General features: G+C 36.9%; 1 protein-coding gene across 1 annotated transcript in view; it reads right to left on the reverse strand.

The window, feature by feature from the left end:
• The window catches only part of LOC150086858 (uncharacterized), a 195,536-nt gene that overhangs the window by 109,549 nt on the left and 63,221 nt on the right, over positions 1-22,766 (reverse strand). The window contains exon 4 of the mRNA XM_090372301.1: positions 18,486-18,630. Coding sequence (XP_090228427.1) covers positions 18,486-18,630 — 145 coding nt within the window. The remainder of the gene's footprint in view (positions 1-18,485; positions 18,631-22,766) is intronic.

Genomic DNA, 22,766 nt, shown 5'->3' on the forward strand with positions numbered 1-22,766 from the left:
TTTCAGCAATAACTGGATAGTAGAACTAGTGCCGGAAGCCTGGCAAGTAATAAGAAATCAATCAAGAATTTACATAGACTAGGGATCCTGTCGCTTCAGGGAGCATGTGGCTGTTCCCAAGTGTTACAAAAGCTGCAAGTTCGGCCACACCTCTCACACTTGCACACAGGACGTCAAGACATGTGGTCACTGCTCTGAAAAGGGGCATGACTACGCTTGCCCAAACAAGAACCAAGACCCTGTATGCGCAAACTATAAGTTGCAGAAACTAGACCATAATCACTCCATCAGAGACCCGAAATGCCCGATCTGTCTGAAAGCCAAGAGTGTCTACCAAGGAAGAATTAACTATGGGGACACGAATTAAAAACTTTAATTCCACAATGATAAAGATCTTCCAGACAAATGCACAGTGGGCCAGAGCGGTGGCCAACCAGGTCAGAGTAAAAGCAGAGGAGGAAAATGCAGACATTATACTACTCCGGGAGCCATATGTACATAAAAAGCTGGTCAGGGGCTATCCACTGTACTTCAAAATTATTCAGACAGATGAGGATACCCCGTGGGTGGCCATATTGATCAGAAATCAGAACATTACGGCCACCAGGATCACGCAATTCTGCATGACCTGGGCCGCTTGCGCACACCTTATCACAGCCCTAGGCACCTTCTACGTGGTGGCGCTATACTGCCGACCGGGATAAGAAATAACCTTTGCAATAAACTACTTACAACGACTTTTGGATACACTGCCTAACCAAAAAATTATCATCGGCACGGATGTCAACTGTCGTTCGCCAGCATGGCATAGTACTACACCAGACAGAAGAGGTACCAGAAACGGTCAACTTCTGGAGGACTTCCTCATGGGCTCCCAATTTACTGTTCTAAACCAGCCACATCATCTGCCAACCTATTGTAATACCCTGTGGGAGGCCACGATCAACATCTCTCTGGCATCAAGAAATCTTGCTGGTTTGTGACTGATTGGAGGGTCGAAGATTCATGGACCACTTCGGACCACCGGATCATAACCTACAAGATAACAAGAGTCCTAACAAGAACACTAGCCAAGCAGATGAAAAACAGATATGCTATCACCAGTGCCAACTGGGAGCTCTTCAGAAACCTACTGAATGAAGCAGCGGAACACAATCTGAAGTTTAGAAGCGCAAGCCAAACCAGACGTACTGCAAGATAAGACAACTAAAATAATCACAGATACAAGCAACGAAGCTATCAAAAAGAACCCGAAAGCTAACCCCTGGTGGACTCCGGAAATCAGTGCCTTCTGCAAAGTGGTAACCAAAAGAAGAAAGGAGTTTCAACGACCGCGCAGGACGTGGCCAGAAGCCGAAGTGGAAGCCCTCAGGCAACATTATAGGGAAGCCAGAAACCGATACACAGACAGTATCCAGAAAAGTAAGGAACGAACTTGGGAATGTTTAGTAACAACAACTGGAAATGATGACCCTTGGGGAACAGTCTACAGGGTTATTACCAACAAACTCCTTAGGGGGGGGGGGGTTGTGACTACCACACGAACCCCACAAGGTCAAATGACAACAACTTGGGAACAATCGGTGGACAACATCTTGACTGCCATATTCAAGGAACCGGCAGTCCCAACTCTACAGAAACAAAATCATCTCTGTCAAGAAAACCTGAACTACAATACACAGATCATGGAGCCCCCCTTCCCCATGGAGGAGCTCAGTACTGTTGCCGCCCGGATAAGAAAGAGAAAATGTCCCGGCCTAGACATGATAGAACTCGAAATACTTAAAAAAGTAATAGAATATACACCACAACTTCTATTGACCCTGTTCAACAGATGCCTAGAGGTAGGGAAATTCCCAACAAAATGGAAAACGGCCAACATCAAACTTATCATCAAGAGTCCGACTAAGAAATCAGAGCGCCCAAAATCCTACAGGCCCATCGCACTTCTTTCAGTAGTTAGCAAATTATTTGAGAGGCTACTGCACAAACGAATCCTCCAACACTACGAAGCAGCTGGCCTCCTAGCTGGGAATCAGTTTGGATTTAAACTGGGATCCTCCACAACAGAAGCCCTCAGAAACCTAATTAACAAGGTCAGAGAATGTGACAACAAATATTTCCTTGTAATATCGATTGACTTTGCGGGGCGTTTGACTCAATCTGGTGGCTGAGCATCTTGGGCAGACTCAGGAAAGCTAAAGTACCCATCAACCTCTATAAAGTCATCGAAACCTATCTCTCACAAAGAAAAATTGAGATAAACACTCCATACAAAAAGATCGCAAGAACAGTACACAGAGGATGTCCACAGGGGACATCCTCTGTGTATTGGGTCCACTCCTCTGGAACTTGGTATTTGATGAGTTCTTGAGAATGGACCTAGGCGCAGTGGGAGTGCAGGCCTTCGCAGATGATCTGATTTTGACAATGCAAACAAACTCCAGAGCCCAATTGGAAATCCTAGCTAATCAGGCCCTGCAGATACTCCAACAGTGGGCCAAGTAGAATTTCTTAACAATTTCACCGACAAAGACATTGTCGGCGCTGCTCAAAGGAACCCTGCAACTGAGACGACCACCCCAGATTAAGATTGATGGGACAACTATCAAGTTTGCTAGTCAACTAAAACACCTGGGTGTCATACTAGACAATAACTTATCCTTCCAACCACATCTCAAATTCCTAAGACAAAAGATCAGAAACTAATCTGCCATGGTAGCTAGGGTCACAAGGCGAGACTGGGGTCTCAAAAAGCGTACCCTAGCCTTATACTACAAGACAACCTTCCTCCCAATAATTACATACGCTTCAGCAATCTGGTATGACAAAACTGCTTTGGTCGTAAATAAAAGAACCCTGGATGCAATTCAATGCACCATCCTCCTCACTACCACCCGCGTTTGCAGAATGGTGAGTAACCCAGCACTTCAGGTGACAGCAGCAGTACTTCCACTTGATCTTGAAATCGCAAGAACAGGACTCCTCTACTATTTATCTAAGGGAAAAACCACCACTTTCCTGGAATTTACAATAGACCCAACAAACAACCATAAGGCAGAAAAGATCCGGCTTCAGTCTCACCTGCTGCAGGTGTGGCAGGACAGGTGGGCAGAAACAACCACAGGAGCAATCACCCACAAGTTCTTACCGCAACTTGAAAAAATCTATCCAAAATCGCCTACTTGGTTCTTTCCGAGGTTGCTCCGAGGTTGCAAACAACATACTTGCTAACTGGACATGGCCCCTTTAACGCAAAGTTAATGGACTTCGCCCTTGTAGAGGACCCATGCTGTACATGAGGAGAGATCGAAACCTGGGAACACCTCATGTACAACTGTCCACAATACAAGGATCTCAGGTGCATTCTAATCACGAGTATAAGATACCTCCCCAGAAGGCAAGAGTTTCACCTACTGGATTCAGAGGAGGAGGAGGAATACAGAGCCCTGACCAACTTCGCTCGAGAACTCTTCTCAAGAAGGAGAACGCTATACACAATACACCAGGAGTGAAAGACAACCAGCCAGAAAACAAATCAAAACATCCTTTAGGACACACCCTGGAATGAAAATTATGTGGAAGCTACTAGCTGTCTACCAAGAAACCCTGCCTTTGTACCAACAAATATGAGACCTAAGTGAAACTGACAAATATACTGAATGAAGATAGAGAACCAAAAACAGACATTCAACTTGGATGGGACACTGTCCCACGAGTGACTCTACTACCGGACATGATCTTATGACAACACTATGACTGATGCAGCCTCACTGCCATGTAGCCAAATGGCGATCTCTACCAGCTCCCTTGCCTGGTACCTTTTTTTCCTATCCCTGGCAGGGAGGAGGAGGAGATGGTCTTCCTGTTTCCTCCCTTCCCTACCACCCCATATATTTCGCCTGGTGAGGCATGGGCATGCCTTACTGACTACCTGGGGGTTGCCTTCCCTATTGACTCCCATACTTCTGTCTTAAGTCTTCAGTTTCTTCCCCCTACTCTGACTAATATGCCACTGTAAACCCCACATAACTAATCAAAATTAATGATTTCTAAACTGAAAACTGAACCATATTAACCTCTCCTGGCTTTTCTAAACTTAAGTGCTTCCCCCCCCCCCCTTTTTATTTTTAAGGTCCTAGCCACCAAAATCTCAGGAAATTAGGTGGCAGGACCTGCCAGAGTGCATATAAGCTACTGGGTTCCTGGTCTGCCTCCACAGGGGCATAAGTGGGGCAACGTTGGGCCCCAATTGGGGTTTAGCGGCTAAATGACCAGAAGAACAATGGTACATGACACTAAACGATCCGAGACCCACACACTTTTAAATCTCTGGCATTCACAGCATACTGTAACACACCACAATGTAAACTACGTGGAGATGGGGGAACCCCTGGTGCTGCTTAACCCTAAACACACTTACACTTACTTACTGTTCTAAACAATTCTAAACATTGGCGGAGTTGGGGGATCCCACAGGCACATGACAATTAATACTATGTTCTAAACAATTACAGAATTAGGGGTCATAAGTTCAAATTACAAGGCTTGAGGTTTAGTTAGATTGTAGGAAGTTTTCTTTTAGCCAGCAAGCCATTGGTAGCTGGAACAAGCTTCCCCCGCAGGTAATTGAGGCTGACAGTTTGAATAAATTCAAAGATACTTACCTGTGTGAGGAGGGAAGCATTTAATTTGTGTTTTCTTATCTACTTGATCAGGGGTTTTTTTTTTTTTTTTTTGTCAGTGCAGAAAAAGCGTGTAGCTTCCTTGTATTATATGGCAAATACTATTACTACTATTATAGGAAAGTCATCAGCCCTCAGCAGAACGAATGTGTCAGATGACTATGTACTGTGTGGAGCTGAGCAAGAACAACTTCCTCCTTACAATCCCTGCATAGACTAGACTGCCATGGTTTGATTACAGGCTTAACATGATATAATTGGCCACAAGTCTTGCCACTGCAAATATATCTAATTACAGATTATTTGGCTATTGTCAGTGCAGCAAAAGCGTGTGGCTTCCTTGTATTATATGGCAAATACTATTACTACTATTATAGGAAAGTCATCAGCCCTCAGCAGAAAGAATGTGTCAGATGACTATGTACTGTGTGGAGCTGAGCAAGAACAACTTCCTCCTTACAATCCCTGCACAGACTAGACTGCCATGGTTTGATTACAGGCTTAACATGATATAATTTGCCACAAGTCTTGCCACTGCAAATATATCTAATTACAGATTATTTGGCTATAGTCTGCATAGGGGACTGACAGGACAGGATTATTCATTAGGGCTGCTCCAGCATCAGCCAAATCATTTCCGGTAATGATTTGGCTAAGGATCCAGTAGAAGCAGATATTAAATTCACCTTGTGTGTGAGAGAGAGAGAGAGAGAGAGAGAGAGAGAGAGAGAGAGAGAGAGAGAGAGAGAGAGAGAGAGAGAGAGAGAGAGAGAGAGAGAGAGAGAGAGAGAGAGAGAGTACCATCTGCTGAATCTAGAACAGGTTGGATGAATGGTGTACCTCATCACTAACAGAGCTTGTAGTGAACTCAAAGAATCGGTATATACAATAAACCGATGCTGTTGTTTGGTTCTTACGTGACCCAAGGCTAACTCTATAGCATGCAACTCTGCAGTGTACATACACTGCATTCAGAGGGATAGCAGCAGATCCCACATGATTCTGACCCTGAGCCATCAGTTTGAACTGGAAAGAGGTCAAAATGTTCAGTTAGGTGTTCTGAATAGAGCTGAAAGTAGATGGGGCATCAAACTTCATCCACTTCTTAAGGAGAAGTCACATACTGGTATTTAAGCATGCCAGGATGGAAGGGGCTGCTTTGGTGATAGAGCAACCTTATCTACAGTGATGTTCAGCTCTCTGAGTAGACCCTGGACACATAACCGAATGGAGGGCTGGCAGTGTGATGCATGTTGTAAATATTTTCCCCTTTTGGCCCAAAAATGTATGTCCATATGGTCTGGCAGGGAGTTCAGCTTAAAAGCATACTGTAGAGACAACTGTTTTTTGTCAAAATGACAAGGATTGTTCATTTACTTCAACATACAGACTTTGGACAGGATATGATCTAAACACACCATTAAAAGGACAGATAGCCTACTGGTGAATGAGATGAAGCCACCAAAAGATGCTATTCCTGGCAGATCCATACACTTGACATCCATAATCTAATTTTGTTCACACAAATGCATGATACATAAGTAAAGTGCACCCCCAAAAGGTAGAAGAGAGAGCACAGAGAAGTTCAGCCTTCTAGTGCATAGGTGATGGATATGATGGAGAAATGCCAAATTTTTTTCAAATATGAGCCCCAAAAATTTCGTCTCCACTACTACTGGAATGTTGCTTTGTCTTGGTCTGAATTCAGGTTCAGGGTGAAGGTTACGCTTGCAACAAAAAAAAATGGCACAAATGGTGTCTTTTCTGATGAGAACCTGAAACCATTGCCCAGGAGTTAAGGCAATCAATAGCTTGTTGAAGTTATCTAATTCTCTTGTTGCATGACCAAGAAAAAAATACTGAATTCATCAACATAGAGTGTGCTTTTTAAGGTTGGAGGAAGTTATTTGGTATCTTTAATGGCAAAAAGCATAACACTTAACACAGATCTTTCAGTACTCCCTCCTCTTGGAAAAAGGAGCATGAGAGAGGCTGGATCCTACTTGAACTTAGAAAAAACAAGAAAATAAAAAGCTTTTAATAAAAACAGGAAAGTGACCTCTAAGACTGAGGATTTAAAGATCTTTTACATCCTCAGTCAGATCTTTTAAAATACCAAATCTCCAAGTTGTGTCATACGCTTTTACCATATAAAAGAAGATTGACCCCAGATGCTAGCTTTTGAGGAAAGCATCTTGAACAGATGTTTCTGTTCTAATTAAGTGGTCCAAAGTAGACCTGTTCTTTCAGAAGGCACATTGAGTTCAGGAGAAAAGGTTATTTGATTTCAAGTCCCATAAAGATGAACACTGACTATTCTCTCCAATAATTTACACAAGTATCTATTCAGGGCAATAGAATGGTAATTTGTTGGACGTTTAGGATCCTTGCTTAGCTTAGCAAAAGCAAGAATAATTGCCTTGTGTCAGGTGTCCAGAAACTGCTCTTCAAGGAAGATTCTGTTGTATAGGAAGAACAGTTGGTGCATGAATTCTGAAAGGAATTTGATATTTCATAATGGATATCATCCTGCCCAACAGCAGTAACCTTCTTAAGGACAAATTCTGTTTCAGCTCATGCATGGCAAATGGCTCATTATATGGGTAAACAACCTTTGTTGTAAAATTAAGGGCCTGTTTTTCAGATTTGTGTTTAAGGACCAGAAACTCTGGGGAGTAAGATGATGTTGCTGAGATTTTAGAAAATGTTTCCCAAAGAGGGTTGGCTATTGCAATTAAGTCTGCAATAATACATCCATTATATTCCAGGACCAATTATGGGTGTGCAGTGTACTTTCCCTTCATTTTCCACACTTTTTCCCAGACCACCTTAGAGCTGGTCACCTGATTAAAAGAAGATGTAAAATGGATCCAAGATTCCTTTCTGCTCTGACATTGATATAACATGCTTTAGTGCATGTGTATTTAAATGTTATGTGATTGGCTGTGGTGGGATATCAGCGGAATATCCCCCAGGCTTTGTTTTTCAACTTTTTTAGCGTGTCAGAAAAATGAAGTTATTTAAGATTTTATACATCCAGTGAAATGAACATCAACACTGTGTCATTTTGCTATCCAGTTAACGGCATTACCAACGCCAGAGTAGAACGGAAAACGAATCAGAGTTATTACCCTATTCAACAACCTCTCTAATTTTTCTTAACAATAGATCTTATGGCAGGGGTGGGCAACCTTTATAAATGGCGGGCAAATAAAATGCCTGTGAGGTACAGCCGAACCAAATTTTTTTTTTCCCCCCCACAATTTTTAGAATTATTTCTAGGATTATTAAAATGGTGTATAATGAAAAATTGTCATAAACAGTTTTATTTTATTTATTGTAATATTTATATATACTCATATATACAATTAATTTTATTAATAAGAAAAACAAAATACAAATTCAAGATAAAATTACAAAAATACAATTATAGTAACAAAATACAAATGCAAATACAATTGCAGTAACAAAAATTGCAGTTTTATTTTTATAATATTTAATGAGAGATTTGATACTGTTTATTTTTAATCAGTGAATCAATATTTGTCGTAGCAATGTATAGAGTATTTTCTAAATTTAAGTCAGAAATTTGGGACCTGTTCTTGGATTTTATAAAGGTCATTTTTGATAACTGTATGTGCTTCCAAATAATGACAGAATTTGCTCTGCATTATCTATCACCTGTGGAAATTCTTTTTGGTTCAAATTTCTATAAAATTCGTGTTGAGATAATTACAAAAATTTCATTTTCAATTCTCTTTTTTCTTGCATTTCCAATATTTCCATTTGATATTTATCTGGAATTTTGTTAATATCAGGGAATTGAATAGCGATGAAAATATTTCAAAGAATGTCTCTTCTATCTGCAAAATTGATGAATCTGTCTTCGAACTCTTGATGCAAATTTTTCAAAATGCTGAAAAATTTACCAGCTTACCAGTGTTGTCAGAAGCTATGCTTGCTTAATATTTCGCAACACTATTGCTTACTCAAGTCATGACATATGACACAAATTCAAATGATTCATAGATGTTACACAATCAAAATGTCAAAAACAGTTTAATAACAGCAAATATAATAAAAATTACAATAAACATAATTTCATGATATATATTCTTTGGCGGGCTGTTTATTACATACATTTTGAAAACGAACATGAGCTGGATTACACATGTTCACAGGCCGGAGGCTGCCCACCTGTATTAAGGTATTAAGTTATTAGAATACTTTGGTTTCTTCCAGTAAACAGCAAATCAACTTCTCGTTTTGCTGCAGCTTTCAGCTCCTTATAGCTGACTTGTGTACATTTGTCTGAGTTTGTTAGTGTTACTTAAAAGTTTAACATTTAAATTTAGTAATTGTTTTAATTATATTAATAATACTACTTGTGTGTTGCAGCTTTGGTGACATTTTGGCAGCCATTTTAAAGTGTTTAATCTTTGTTTCACAAATTGAATAATATCTGATTGTGTTTGAGTGATGTTCTGTTGCAGACTTCGGGTTTTAAAGGTAAGAAGTACTGCAGACTTTAGAATTAACATTTCCTGGTTTCAAGAATTATTGCGAATGGATTTGTAAGTGTGATCTTGGATCATCGACGTAGTTGGAAAATACAATTGTACAGGACAAGTATATACAGTAGTACTAAGATGGAATGTGTTGCATTTATTTGTTGCTGTTCTTAAGAGTGGAATATTATGGAAAATAAATCTCACAGGAAAACAAGTAGGGTGAGAAAGGAAGATGACACTTCCTCCCCCCCTTGCCGTTTAGAGTCCGTAGACTTCATGTAGACAGTTCTAAGAAGGTTATAGAAAGCAAGTAACTTGAAGGGTAAAAAAGTTAAAGTCAATGTTAATTCAGGGGTTACTCCTAATTAGAATTCCAGTAGTTCCACAAATGGTTCAGAATCCAGATTTGAGCCTTATAGATAGTGTAAATCAAATACATAGTGAGGCTGATTTACCTCAACAAGTTTCTATCTGCGAACAGGAAGTACAAGCAGGGGAAGGAGGTTTTGAAAAAGACATTCCTTGTTTTCAGCAAAAACTTACTGGGATTCTGGAATCCCCAGAATAGGAGTTATATTTAGATATTGCCAGTTTGTATGGAAAACAAGGAAGGAAAAGTATAAGAATTAATGCACGTAAGAGTGACATAATAGTGGGCAGTATTCAAAAACAGAGGAGTCGGTATGGGAATGTTTCAACTATATATGAATTGTTTACCAAACTAAAAAAAAATTGTGGACTATATGACTAACGAAGGGAATAAAGTCACGAAAGCTGCCTCCAATTATGTTCTAGACAAGTGAGTGGATATAGAGGTCAAACTACAGTGTACATAATGGCTAACAAAAGGTTGAACGCAAAAATTGAAGAAATACAAATTAGGGCTAATTTGTATTTCTATGTATATCATTGACCATTTGATGAGTTAATGAGAGGTAAGCCATTCCCAGCTGTAGGTAGTGAATAAATTACGTACGCAGATAAAGTTAGAGGTTTTTGTGAAGCCAGGGATTTTAATTTAGAAGACGTTGATGGCAGGATATATCTTAATAATCTAGAATTCTCTGAACAACAAAAATATGGTAAAAAGCAGGGGAGGGAATGCCACTAAACAACAAAATACCGTTATTCTTAGAGTAGAAGAGGGTAACAAGGTATCTTCTAGCCAGGAGGTGGTAATAAATGTCTTACAGAAAGAGAACTGATATTAAAGTCCGTAATTTGAAATCAATTAGAAATAAGGGTGTGATTATTGAAACTGCCAGAAGTACAGATTTAAAAAAAATCTACAAGTCTGAAACACTTAATGCTAAAGGCATTAAATTTGGTAAGCCCAAATTTACAAATCCTACGATACTGATTTATGATATATCTAAGGATATGCTTTCTGATGATTTTGTGAAGGACTTATATAGTAAAAATTTTAAAAGATTATGGTTATTCTGAACAGGATGTCAAAGAAGGTAACTATCAGATTTAAAATCAGCAATAAGAACAAAACTTCTAACTGGGCAGTGGGTTTTATACCACCTCTTTTTAAAAATTTGAAGTTCAGATAGAATATTTTTAGGTTTTACATCCCATAAGTTTAGGAGATTTACAGTTGTAGTGAAATGTTTCAAATGTCTTGGCTATGGTCACTCAGCACAATATTGCTTACATAAATCTGTATCATGTGGGCATTGTGCTGAGGGAGGTCATGTTTTTTGTGAATGAAAATTTAAAAACAAGTCTCCATAATTATAAAAGACGTGGGAGAACATATGACCATTCTATTAGAGATATTAATGCCACAAATATAAGAGGGCATTCCAGATATCCAGGGCGCATGAACATGATGGATAGGTGAAGTCTATGGACAACTCCAGTGATTCTAGTAATTCTTTTGAAGTAAGTAATGGTGGTACTTTAAATTTTCTGCAGCTGAATGCACAGAGATCTAGATTGGTGTTGGCTCAGGCTAGAGTACTATATCACTTGAGAAGGAGGTTGACATTTTATGTTCGCAGAAGCCATATTCACTCAAGAGGGATGATATAATTAGTATCCTAGGTTTTCCAATAGGATCCTCAGTAGCATTCAATCAGCTATCGTAGTATTTAACAGGCAAATAGTAATAGTAATTGTGGCATGTAATTCAAGAAAGAAAGCTTATGAGCTTATGTAGCATCAACCAAAAAAAAAATTCGCACAAACATTCCATCTAAATGAGGCAAATTTCCACACGTCTTTCTACAGCTGTCTTTCCTCAATTTGAATTTATGTCCCCTAAGATTGGTAATCTGAACAAGTGGAAGAATCCCATCAGAATTCAGCATGTTCAAACCATTCAAGGCCTTATACACCACAATCAGATCACCTAGTCTCCAGCCACTGCAATTTGCAGAACTTAAGCCTCTCTTGGTAAGAGGATCCCTTCATTTCCCTCACCAATCTTGTTGCCCTTCAATGCACATGCTCAAGCAAATCTACATCCTTCCTAAAATGGGGCCTCCAGACCTGTATGCAGTACTCAAGGTGTGGCCTGACCATTGCCTTATACAGAGGGACAATCACCTAATTTTCCCTGCTAACAAAATTCCTGTATATCATATCTGACTGCACGATTACTCCCAGGTCTTTTTCATTTTCTACCACCTTAAGTGTAGTACCACACAATTGGTACGTTTCCAATAGGATCTTCTTGGGGTTACTTCTACCCAAATGCAGTACTTTGCATTTGTCAAGGTTAAACTTCAGTTGCCACTTCTTAGCCCATCTGCCCAAAATTATCTAGATCCTGTTGCAGTAGCACACTGCCATTGCTGTCATTAACAACCCTGCCAACCTTTGTATCATCTGCAAACTTCAACACCAAGCCTGATATACCTTCATCATTAACATTGATAAATATACAAAACAACAGAGGACCCAACACCGAACCCTGTGGGACTCCACTAATAACATTAGCTAATGAAGAGCAGCACCCATTGATTACTATCTTCTGTCTTCTCCCACTTAACCATCCTTTTATCCATTGTAGCAACTTACCCTTAATACCATTCTGCTCTAATTTTTACAGTAGTCTTCCATGTGCAACAGTGTCAAAAGCTGTTCTGAAATCAAAGTATATGATATCAAAATAATTTTTTGCATCCAGTTCCTTTATAACCACACCATAATATCCAATCAAATTTGTCAGTCAAGGCTTTTCCTTAACAAACCCATGCTGTGTCTGAATTATTGCTGCAGTCTTGTCTAGATGATCCTGCAATGGATCTTTAACCAGTGACTCCATTATTTTACCCAGAGCAGAAGTTAAACTAACTGGTCTGTGATTACTCGTGTCACCCTTTGATCCCACTTTGTGAATTGGGGACACATTTGCACATCTCCAGTCTGTGGGGACCTCCTCTATGTCCAAGGATGCTCTCATAATTATGGCTAAGGTTTTGCTTAGTTGGTTTGCCACCTCCTTTAATATAATTGGATAGATCCACCCCAGGTGCCTTTCTTATGTTTAACTTCAACAATTTCCCCTCCACTTTGCTCTCAGTTATTACAAAATCATTAAGCACCCTGCTACAATTTGATAACCTTCTGGCATTTTCAATCCTTAACTCCTCATGCGTGAATGTAGAGGCAAAATACTCATTCAGATTGTTTGCTATCTGAGCAGGATCATCAACAGTCGAACCATCAATATCAAGTGGACCAATCTGATTCATCACCTTCCTTTTAGAGTTTACATAAGTAAAAAAATCCTTGCTGTTTTTCTTAGCATCCTTTGCCAAAGATTTATCGTAATCTGCCTTCGCTTCCCTTACCTCCTTTGTGACTTGATTACAGACTAGCTTATATCTGCCATAGGCTTCTGTGTCGCCTGATAATTTATAAGCATCCCATGCATTTTTCTTCTCTGCCACAAGTCTCTAATTCATTTGACAACCATTTAGGCCTAAACCTTGAACAACATTTCTTAATAGGTATGAAACGTTTAGTAGCTTCTACGATTAATTCCTTGAATGCTTCCCACTTAGAATTTGCAGTTGGTAACATCATCAGTTGATCCCACTGTACAGAATTTAAAAACTGTCTGAGACCACTGTAGTCACCTTTACGGAAGCAAAAACCTCTTCCTTTACCCCTGACGATAATTATATCCTTAAGTAAATTCCACATCAATACTGATCACTGCCACCTAGTGGTTCCTTTAACTGCAAATTCTTAATACACGAATGATCACTGCTGATAACCAGATCAAGAGTATTACCCTCTCTGGTTGCCTCTCGAACATGCTGCTGCTGCTGCAGAAAACAATCATGCAATTAGTCCACAAAAGTCTTACTAGTGTGCAAGTGACCAACCCACAAGTTCCAGTCAATATCTAGGAAGTTCAAATCCCCCTTTATAAGACAATCTGATTTACTAGTCCACTCTATTTCTCTGTACAATTGTTCATTGTACTCATTCGAGTCATTAGGCCTATAAAACACTCCTACTCTTATTTTTGCTTTCGCAATGCTTATGTCACACCAAACTGATTCTACAATGCACTGTCCATCAAAAAAATCTGGATGCACTTCTTTTGATTTTATGTTCTTCTTATTTAACAGCATCCTCCTCCTCCTCTCTTCCTATCCTGTCTATCCTTTCTGTACACATTGTATTCCCCAAATTCCAATTCTACATTCCTAATATCTGTGTGACACCAAATCTCTGATATCCCAACAATATCTTCAAATTCATCAAATTTATTTTCTATACTTCTAGCATTGGTATACATGCAAGTATATATGCACCTATTCTTATTCTTAGTTACCCTAACGCATCCCATATACCCACCTGTTTCATGATGACTGCAATCAGTGCCTGAAACCCCAGCACCCCTCACTCCAGGCTGTTGCTTATTCTAACAGAAGTAGTGCAAGAATCACCTTCACCTCTGCCTGCTGCTACTTTTAACCTTTTAGTCTGTGAATCCTCCCCAAGCTAGCAGTTTTCTGACCCACCTAACACTGCCTCAATAGCATCAGCAAATATTCTTGCACCCTTTCTATTTAAGTGTATCCCATCCCTGTAGAAGCGATCTCTCCTGTTAACAAGCACAGACCATGTTAAAAAGATTAATGTAACTATGATTGCAGGCCTTTGTACAGAAAAGTTAACATGTGTTCATGTTGCTAATATGTTCATATCCTTCTATGTAGTTTCTTTGTATTGTCCACCAAGTAAAAATATTGAAGACTCTTTGTTACTTTTAGAACTAGTTATGAGAACTGTTGGTAGTTATAATGTGGTTATCACTATGGAAGTCAATGCCAGGTTTTGTTTGTGGCACTGTGATTCTAGTGATACTAGAGGCCTTTTAATTGAAGATATTTTTTCTCATGATTTAGTTATTTTAAATGAACCAAGTGATTTAACAACATTTGATAATACTTATGGACAATCTAATATTGATGTCACTGTAGTGAACCATGGTATTTCTCAAAAGTGTTGTGGTTGGATGTTAAAGTCCTCATATACAACTAGTGACCATAGATCTATTGTGTTTAAAATGAGACTAGATAATTATCATATTAATTTTCCCAACTATCTGTCAGAACCATCTAAACATCAGTATAAGTGTAATAATTGGAGTAGATTTGTGGAATCTCTTAGGTTCCAGTTAAATAGTTTCCTTAATGCTAATGTTAACAATGAGTGCAGTGGAGTATTCTTTTTTTATTCAGAGCCTTGTTATAAATGCTTCATCAAAATCAGCTAAAAAGAAAACAAAAAATAGATCCAAAATTGTTCCTTGGTGGTCAACTGAATTGTATACTTTTAAGAAATGAGATATTTCATGTAAGAAAAATTTTTCAGAAACACAGATTTAGGAGAATAGGGGAAATAAGATTTTTTTTTTAGGGAGGTGTATAAAAATAAGAGGAATTTGTATAAAAAATTAATTTTAGATCAAAAAATTAAATCCAGGCAGAAATTGGTAAATGAAACTGGCAATTCAGATCCCTGGGGTTTTGTCTACAAACTTACTAATGATAAAATACAGTATCATTCTTTTTTTTTTTTTTTTTTTTTCTTTTTTAGCAGTTATTAGTGAGCAGGTGGAATCTATTGATTGGATTTCTACAGTTAGTACAATTATTCATTTTTAGTTTCCAGAAGATGATGCTGATAATGATAATATTGAACAAATGCAGGATTAGACAAGATAATTGTAATTACTCTTGTCCTGTTGAATTTGAGCTATATATTTTGACAGAATTAAAGGATATTTGTAGGAAATTAAATGTGAATAAGACCCCTGGGATTGATCTCATTGAGAAAAATGCAATAATTAAAATGGTTGAAAGATTTTCTCAATACATATTAAACATGTTTAATAGGTGTTATATTTACAGTACATTTCCAGGATTTTGGAAAGTAGCTTGTTGAAGTTGCTTCATAAACCTGGCAAACAGATAACTGATACCAGAGAGTAGAGACCAATCTCATTACTTCCGAATTTGGGAAAGCTTTTTGAGCGTTTAATTCAAATGAAACTTAATGAATGGATGAATGATTAGACATAATATTAGTTTACAGTGGTTTGTGAAAGGTCTATCTGCTGAAGATGCTGCTGGTGAATTGTTAAATTGTATACAGACAGCCAAATCCAAATATGTACTAATTCTGTATATTGATTTTGAAGGTGCTTTTCACACTGAAGCATATTGTATTCCCTAAGAAATTTACATTTCCCTAAACATTTATATAGTTTAGTTAGAAATTATTTAATAAATAAACAGGTAATTGTATATTCACACCATCTTAGCTATAGTAAGCAGGTTTCAAGAGGTTGTCCACAGAGCTCTGTCCTGAGGCCTCTTCTTTGAAACCTTGTCCTAAATTTAAGGTTACAGGAGAAGTTTGATTTTTGCAAAAGGATAGCATATGCAAATGATTTGGTTATCTGTTTGCTAGGTAGGTCCAGACTGATGTTAGAAATAAATGCTAAGATTGTAATGGAGAGTTTAGTCTCATGGGCAAGACTGTATAGGTTAATTTCTCCAAATAAAACTGTTATGATGGTTTTTAAAGGTAGATTGGATCCAGGTAGACCCCCAAGGGTCTTATTGGAAGGTAAACAAATTCCAATGGTGGAGGTCACTAAGCACTTAGGAATAATTTTTGACAGTTGGTTATCTTTTTTGCCACATTTGACATCTATGAGTAATAAGGTCAAAAAATTTTCATCTGCAGTGTCAAAAATAAGTAGATCTGAGTGGGACCTCAAAAAGGTTTTAACATTGTATTATAAAGCAGTTTTTCTGCCTATAATAGCATATGGTGCAAATGTGTGGTATAATAGAGTAGCTATTGTTAAATTTAAGCAAAAGCTTTTGTCTGTACAGAGGACGATGATCTTAGCCTTATTTAAATTCTGTAAAACAGTATCAACAAATGCTGTACAGGTTTTAGCTGGGGTGATACCTCTGGACTTGTATATTGCCTACAGAGCTTTTTCTTATTATTTGAGGAAAGGCAGAAGCTTAACATTCATGGATATTACTAGTGATATCCATCTATAGGTATACCACAGGCCAAAAAGATTATTATGAACCTCTTAATTGAAAGGTGGCAGGATAGGTGGAACTCAAATGACACTGGAGCTGTAACTAGATTGTTTGTCCCTGAAATCAGATAAGTGTGGAATCAAAGTTGCTAAGTGGTTTTTCCATGAAATTGAGACTTTTTTTTTTTTTTTAACTGGTCACAGATCTTTTAACAGTAAGCTGTTTAGTTCTGGATCAGCAGCCAACCCATCATGTTTTTGTAATTGTTTGGAATCCTGGAATCACATTCTTTATGACTGTCCCGTATATGAAAACTATAAGGGGGGGGAATTAAAAAAGTAAATATCTGATTTTTATATGAGTAATGAATATAAATATCCTGTGGGTGTTAACAGGTATAAGTTTGCTAAATCTGTATTGAAAAAGAGAAGGGAATTATTAATTATGATAAGTACTGATTGATTGTAAATGTACTGTACAGATTTTTTTTTCTTTTTCTTTTGCTGGCACTCAGGCAGTTTTTTTTTTTTTTTCCCCCCTACTGTTTGAGTGTGGGATAATTTTTTTTTTATGCAGGCTCACAGGATTGGGTAAACTATGAATGGGATTTTGCTGGCACCCACAGGTTTTGCACCACTACCGGTGAGTGCGGGATTTTTAGTACATTCTTTGTACAGACAATGTTAGTAGGGACGGGAACCGGGTGCATCTGCACAGGTGGTGGCTGCTCCTTGGTGGCAGAGAGGCCTGACTTTACACACATCACAGAGACACACATACATTTCAGGCTGTAATATGGAATTCTGTGCCTACAGATTATATAGGTGGAAATAGCTGCAAGGCTGGGTGCCACCCTTTCATTAGTATACACGAGGGGTATTAAGTTATTGACCTAGAGTGTCGGGGAGCATATTCTATGTGTCCTGAGAGCTAACCTTTAATAATATCCATTTTTGCCACTGATGATTTGACTAAAAGTTAAAAGATGACAAGGTGCTGATCAGTTTTTTTGTAAGCTGAGGTGCTCAGTTCATAGTTACTGACGTTAATTTCAACATATTATATTTGGTTAGATTAATGAAATCAATTAAGTTTTAAATGGTTTAATTTCATTATTCTGTATTTACAGCAGTACATCACTTTTTGGTAATAAATGGTATGTGTTAATTGACTATTAAGAAATTAATTTCAAAACAAATATGAATGGTATTGTGACTACAACAACAAATGTGATTATTGAACAGTAAAATCTATTACAGTTGCATTTAATATCAGTGAGCAGACTGTTTATGGTATAATTTCTTATATCAGTAAAATATACGCTTAACTCCTAATTCTCAGTGTGACTGGTTATTCAGAAGACAAAACTACAGCTAGATGTGAGTTGAACAAAAGCAGAAATCTTAAATAATTATTTTCAAATATATGGTATCTCTAAATATAATTCTGTACATATGTATATTTTTTATATATTTTATGTAATTTTTAACAGTTCCTGTAGAAGCAATAGTCCTTAATTATTCATTCTTATTTCAAATATGATTAATCATAATTGGCTTTGGATTCAATGAACAAAAAACAAAATTGTCATTACATTAGCAACTTGCTATTGTTTGGGGGAGGGAGGGGAAGATAATTTCTGAAATGATTACAAAAGCTAATTTTATTCTACTGCAATGAAAATGTTTGTTTCATCTAATGTCATTAAGTGATGACATAGCCATAAAAAATAAAATATGTTTTTCTACCTTGGAGATCTGCTCCCAGCAAATTCCTTGTTTTCCTTTTCGTGTAACTTTTCTGATAACATGCGAGTTTTATCCCTTTCTTTTTCCAATTGTTTCATCATCTGATCTAAAGGGCTCTGTTCTCTTAATTGCTTCAGCTCATTATCTAAAGAAATAAAATTTAATTACTATTTCTAGCCTAATATATATTATATTATTTTTAGGCAATTTATACACACATAAATTACCAAACAAGTTAGGTAGAAATAACAAAAATTGACAATTTTATAGATGTTAGCCATATAAGTTAATATAAAATAAGTAAATAAGCTGGCAGGCAAAAATGTTCGCGTGATGTTAGTTAGCATTTCCTTTCTTTATACATTTGCTCTGTTTTGTTATTGTTCTTTAAAGAGCAGAATTTCTCTTCTATTACACATTACAACCCTATGAATGTAATGAGCTCCCATTCTGCAATATTATGTAAAAATAAACTTTAAATTCACCTTAATTCTGGAAAAAATGATAAACGCATTCAATATAAAATGTCTGGTCATGTTTTCGTGTTAAGCTGCTTTGAGTGAAATAATACAAGCTTTTTTTAATTTATTTCTGGGTATTCTTTCTGGATAAAATATTAACTTGCATACATTTCAAAGCAGTATGATCTTGGATTTCTTTAGTACTAAAGGAGGATAACTTGCAGAAAAAATGCACTAAAAAGAGATTTAACTAAGCCTTATGTGTACTTTGATTTGAATTTGGTTTTTGTGGCACATGAGCACCTAAAGCCATGCACCAAGTACAGTGTAATACTATACAAAAGCACTATTATACACAAAATATAGTTAAATGTGACAAGTATTTCTGCCAGCCAGAACAGCTGTAAAGTGCAGCTGTTCATGGGGGATGATAGAGGCAAAGGTAGAGAAGAGGTAACATTATTATCATCATTGTTGAGTTACCTGCATTTAGAACATGTGTTCATCTGCAGTCAACTATGATAAGGTTGAAAGCTACATTACATTCCATTAAAAACAAGAGAGAGCAAATGTGTAAACCAAGAAAACACTAAACACCAAAGTATAACAAAACTCTCTGCCCCCAAACCAAAGAATGAACACCACTTTTTTTTTTTGTAAATGAATAATAAACACAAAGCCTAGCCTTTAAAAGAAAAGAAATTTGCTGTATTTGTATTGCAACTTACTGTTTTCTTTGTTTGTCTTAGTAATATCACCACATCTGTCCCTATAATAAAATACAGCACAGATGGAAACTTTAGTCCCATTCAACAAGATTTAAGGAAGGGAGAAAGGTTCTGGATAATGTATGACTCCACATACTCTTCTAATTTGGTGGGAATCCATGGATAAAATCCATATTCCTTTAAGATTAAAGAGGCGCCCCGTTAAATTTTGATTGTTCAAATTTTTAATTAAGTGAGTAGATCTGTAAGCAGATTTTTAATAATAAGTGAATATATTTGCAATTCCTCTGAATTTTTTCCTTCAATTACACAATTTAAATAGTCCCATTAAGACACCATGCTTGGCCACTTCAAGCTGCTCGGTGTAATCACTATATCAGGATATTAGTATAGCCATATGGTGCAAGGAAGCCCTAGATTTTGCTGCACCAGCCAAAAAAAAAATTTAAATAATAAACAATAAAATAAACTAACTATTTGACTCCTCCTAACGTAGATATCTATCCAGCCGACCTTTGAGTGAAATAACACTCACAGTTTCAAGTGAAATTCACAGTTTCAAGCTGTGAGCCTCAATAACCCATGAAGGCAACTAGCTGACTAAAAGAAAACTTCCTGCAATCTGGTCTAAATCTCTTCTTCTGTAATTTAAATTTATGGTCCCTAATTCTAGAATCATTTAGAAGTTAAGTTTTTTCCCTAATTTATTTTACTTTCACCTCTCAGAGTGAAATTACAATCAAATATCCTCTGAGGTCTGTCTAGTTTCCTAGCCCACATATTCAAATTCTTTGCACTTATATGGATCTATCTCACCAGGTGCATTGCCCAGATTTGAAGACACTTTCAAAAAAAAAAAAAAAACCCCACTATTTTTGTTTGGGTATATTTGCAAACTGCCATGGATCTGAGTAATGTAGCAGCACGCATCTCTTTGACCTCAAAAGAACAAAGATTTTAGCCAATTGATATCAACCAAAACAGAAGAATACAAGGCAAATCATGATGGCAGTGGGTGATTAAGTTTTCTCTACCAGTGGTTGAAATTGTAACTATTAGCGTCCCACTGCTCAGCAAAGGCTTCTTCCAAAATGCTCCATTTTCTTTTCACTTTGACTACTGATGGCCAATCAATTCCTGTGAATTTCCTAATTTCATCTCTCCATCTCATTCTCTATCTTCCTTTTCTGTATCCATCTGTTGGTATCCACAGCCCGTGGTTATTCTGCTCCAATTATTATCATTTTTTTCATTGCATATCCTATCCAATTCCATTTCATGCATTTGGATGTGGTGACATCTTCAATTCCAGTTTTTCTTCTCAATTTTGTCTTTTCTTGATAGGTTCAACATGCTTTCCTGCATGGCTCTGACAAATTCTTTTTATTTTTCTTGCTCCTTTGTAAGTGACCAGACTTTGAGCTCCATATGTTTGCAAGTTTTTCTCCCTGCGAACATATGCATAAACATACATTCAAAAAGAAAAACTTGCAAAGGCACCACAGGCATCTTGCATCATTTAATGTTTTGATATTCAGAAGTGAATGGTGTCTAGTTTTTCTTCCAGGCAATCTTTATTTGCTTTCTATTTCAAGTTTCTGAAAGGAAGGTATCCAGTATTTCTTCCAGACATTCTTATTTGCTTTCTATTTCAAGTTCCTGAAAGGAAAATTTGGTCAAGTTAGGTATATTCATTATACCTGCCTTAACCAAAATTAATAGAAACTCCTTTTTGTGCAGTGGACAGCTTTTGTTGCCATTAGTCATGATAGTTGTTTTTATTAAATTAATGGTTAGGCCAATTTTTGCACTTTCTCTTTTTTAAATATTTAAGCATTGGTTCCAGTTCTTCTGGATCTTCTAAGTGATTTTTGATCAAGAATGGTAATGGCTATTTCCTCCCAATCAAGTTCTCAAAACGTGTCTTAAAGAATTTCTCTGAAGAGTCTGTGTGAAACTATGTCACCTTGTTTCAGCCCTCTTTTTAAATGTCAATTCTGTTCCATTTGTACCATGCAACCTTTGCCTGGAACAACTTTTTCTCTTTGCTGTATTCAATTCTAACCACTGTGCAAATTCATCCCCACCCACTGCAATATACAATCTCACTAGTTATCAAGAAAGGTGGTGACGTTAAAAAAAAATGAAAATCATACTATTTTCAAGAGAACTTCTAGCTTTTTTTTTTTTTTTTTTTTTTTTTTAGGAAGGCAAGTTCACTGCATAACTAATAAAAACATTTAAATATAACCTGTCACTTTCCTGCTACATCGTATTCTGTAAATGTGCTTATAGTTAATTTGATAGTGCATTGGCACCTTAGGTTGAGATTGACTACCTGTAGCTCTGATTGCAGATGCCTTAAAGAATTTCTCTAGCAAGATTCAAACCCACACCTCTCGAAATCAGGAAAAGAGGTGAAATAACTAATAAAACCTTTAATGATGATAATACAACAGAATAATTTTATCATCAAATAAAATGGAATTTTATGCATAAGTGCCTATTGTCACACAGTGGATGGACACAGTCTCCATATGTCCAAATACAGGCAACAACTACTCTCAAAGGACAAATATTCATGAAATTTTATATTTAATTCTTTTAGAAAGTTTTGTCATACCATCCAAAATTTCATTAAAATTGAAATAGAAATCCAGAAATTTTCTTTTTTCCATAAAGTTTGTATGGAAAAAAGAAATTAAGAGATTAAATGTGGTTTTTAAAGTTGAACTGTTAGCTTTAGAGTCTGTTCATGCTTCACAGAACTATTATGAACATGAACTATTATGTAAGGCTCGTGAATATGGTCACTTTTGATGAGATATTACAGAGAGAGAGAGAGAGAGAGAGAGAGAGAGAGAGATTTAAAAAATATATGAAGCCAGAACATAAAACTACAGAGTTTATTAAGTGTTCTATAAAGTTATATCTTTATAAAGAAGATAACTAAACGTACTTTTCACTTCTATCACAGCAAAAGGAAAAAAAAATTCCATTAATTTAAGAAAAAAATTTAACGAACCTGAAATGCAACCCACTATGTACATTATTTATTATATTTATTATTATTTTTTTTTTTTGGCAAATAA

The sequence above is a fragment of the Mastigoproctus giganteus genome, chromosome 4, assembly GCF_048544385.1.
Source record: "Mastigoproctus giganteus isolate SK-2022 chromosome 4, ASM4854438v1, whole genome shotgun sequence".
Classification (NCBI taxonomy): Eukaryota; Metazoa; Arthropoda; class Arachnida; order Uropygi; family Thelyphonidae; genus Mastigoproctus; species Mastigoproctus giganteus.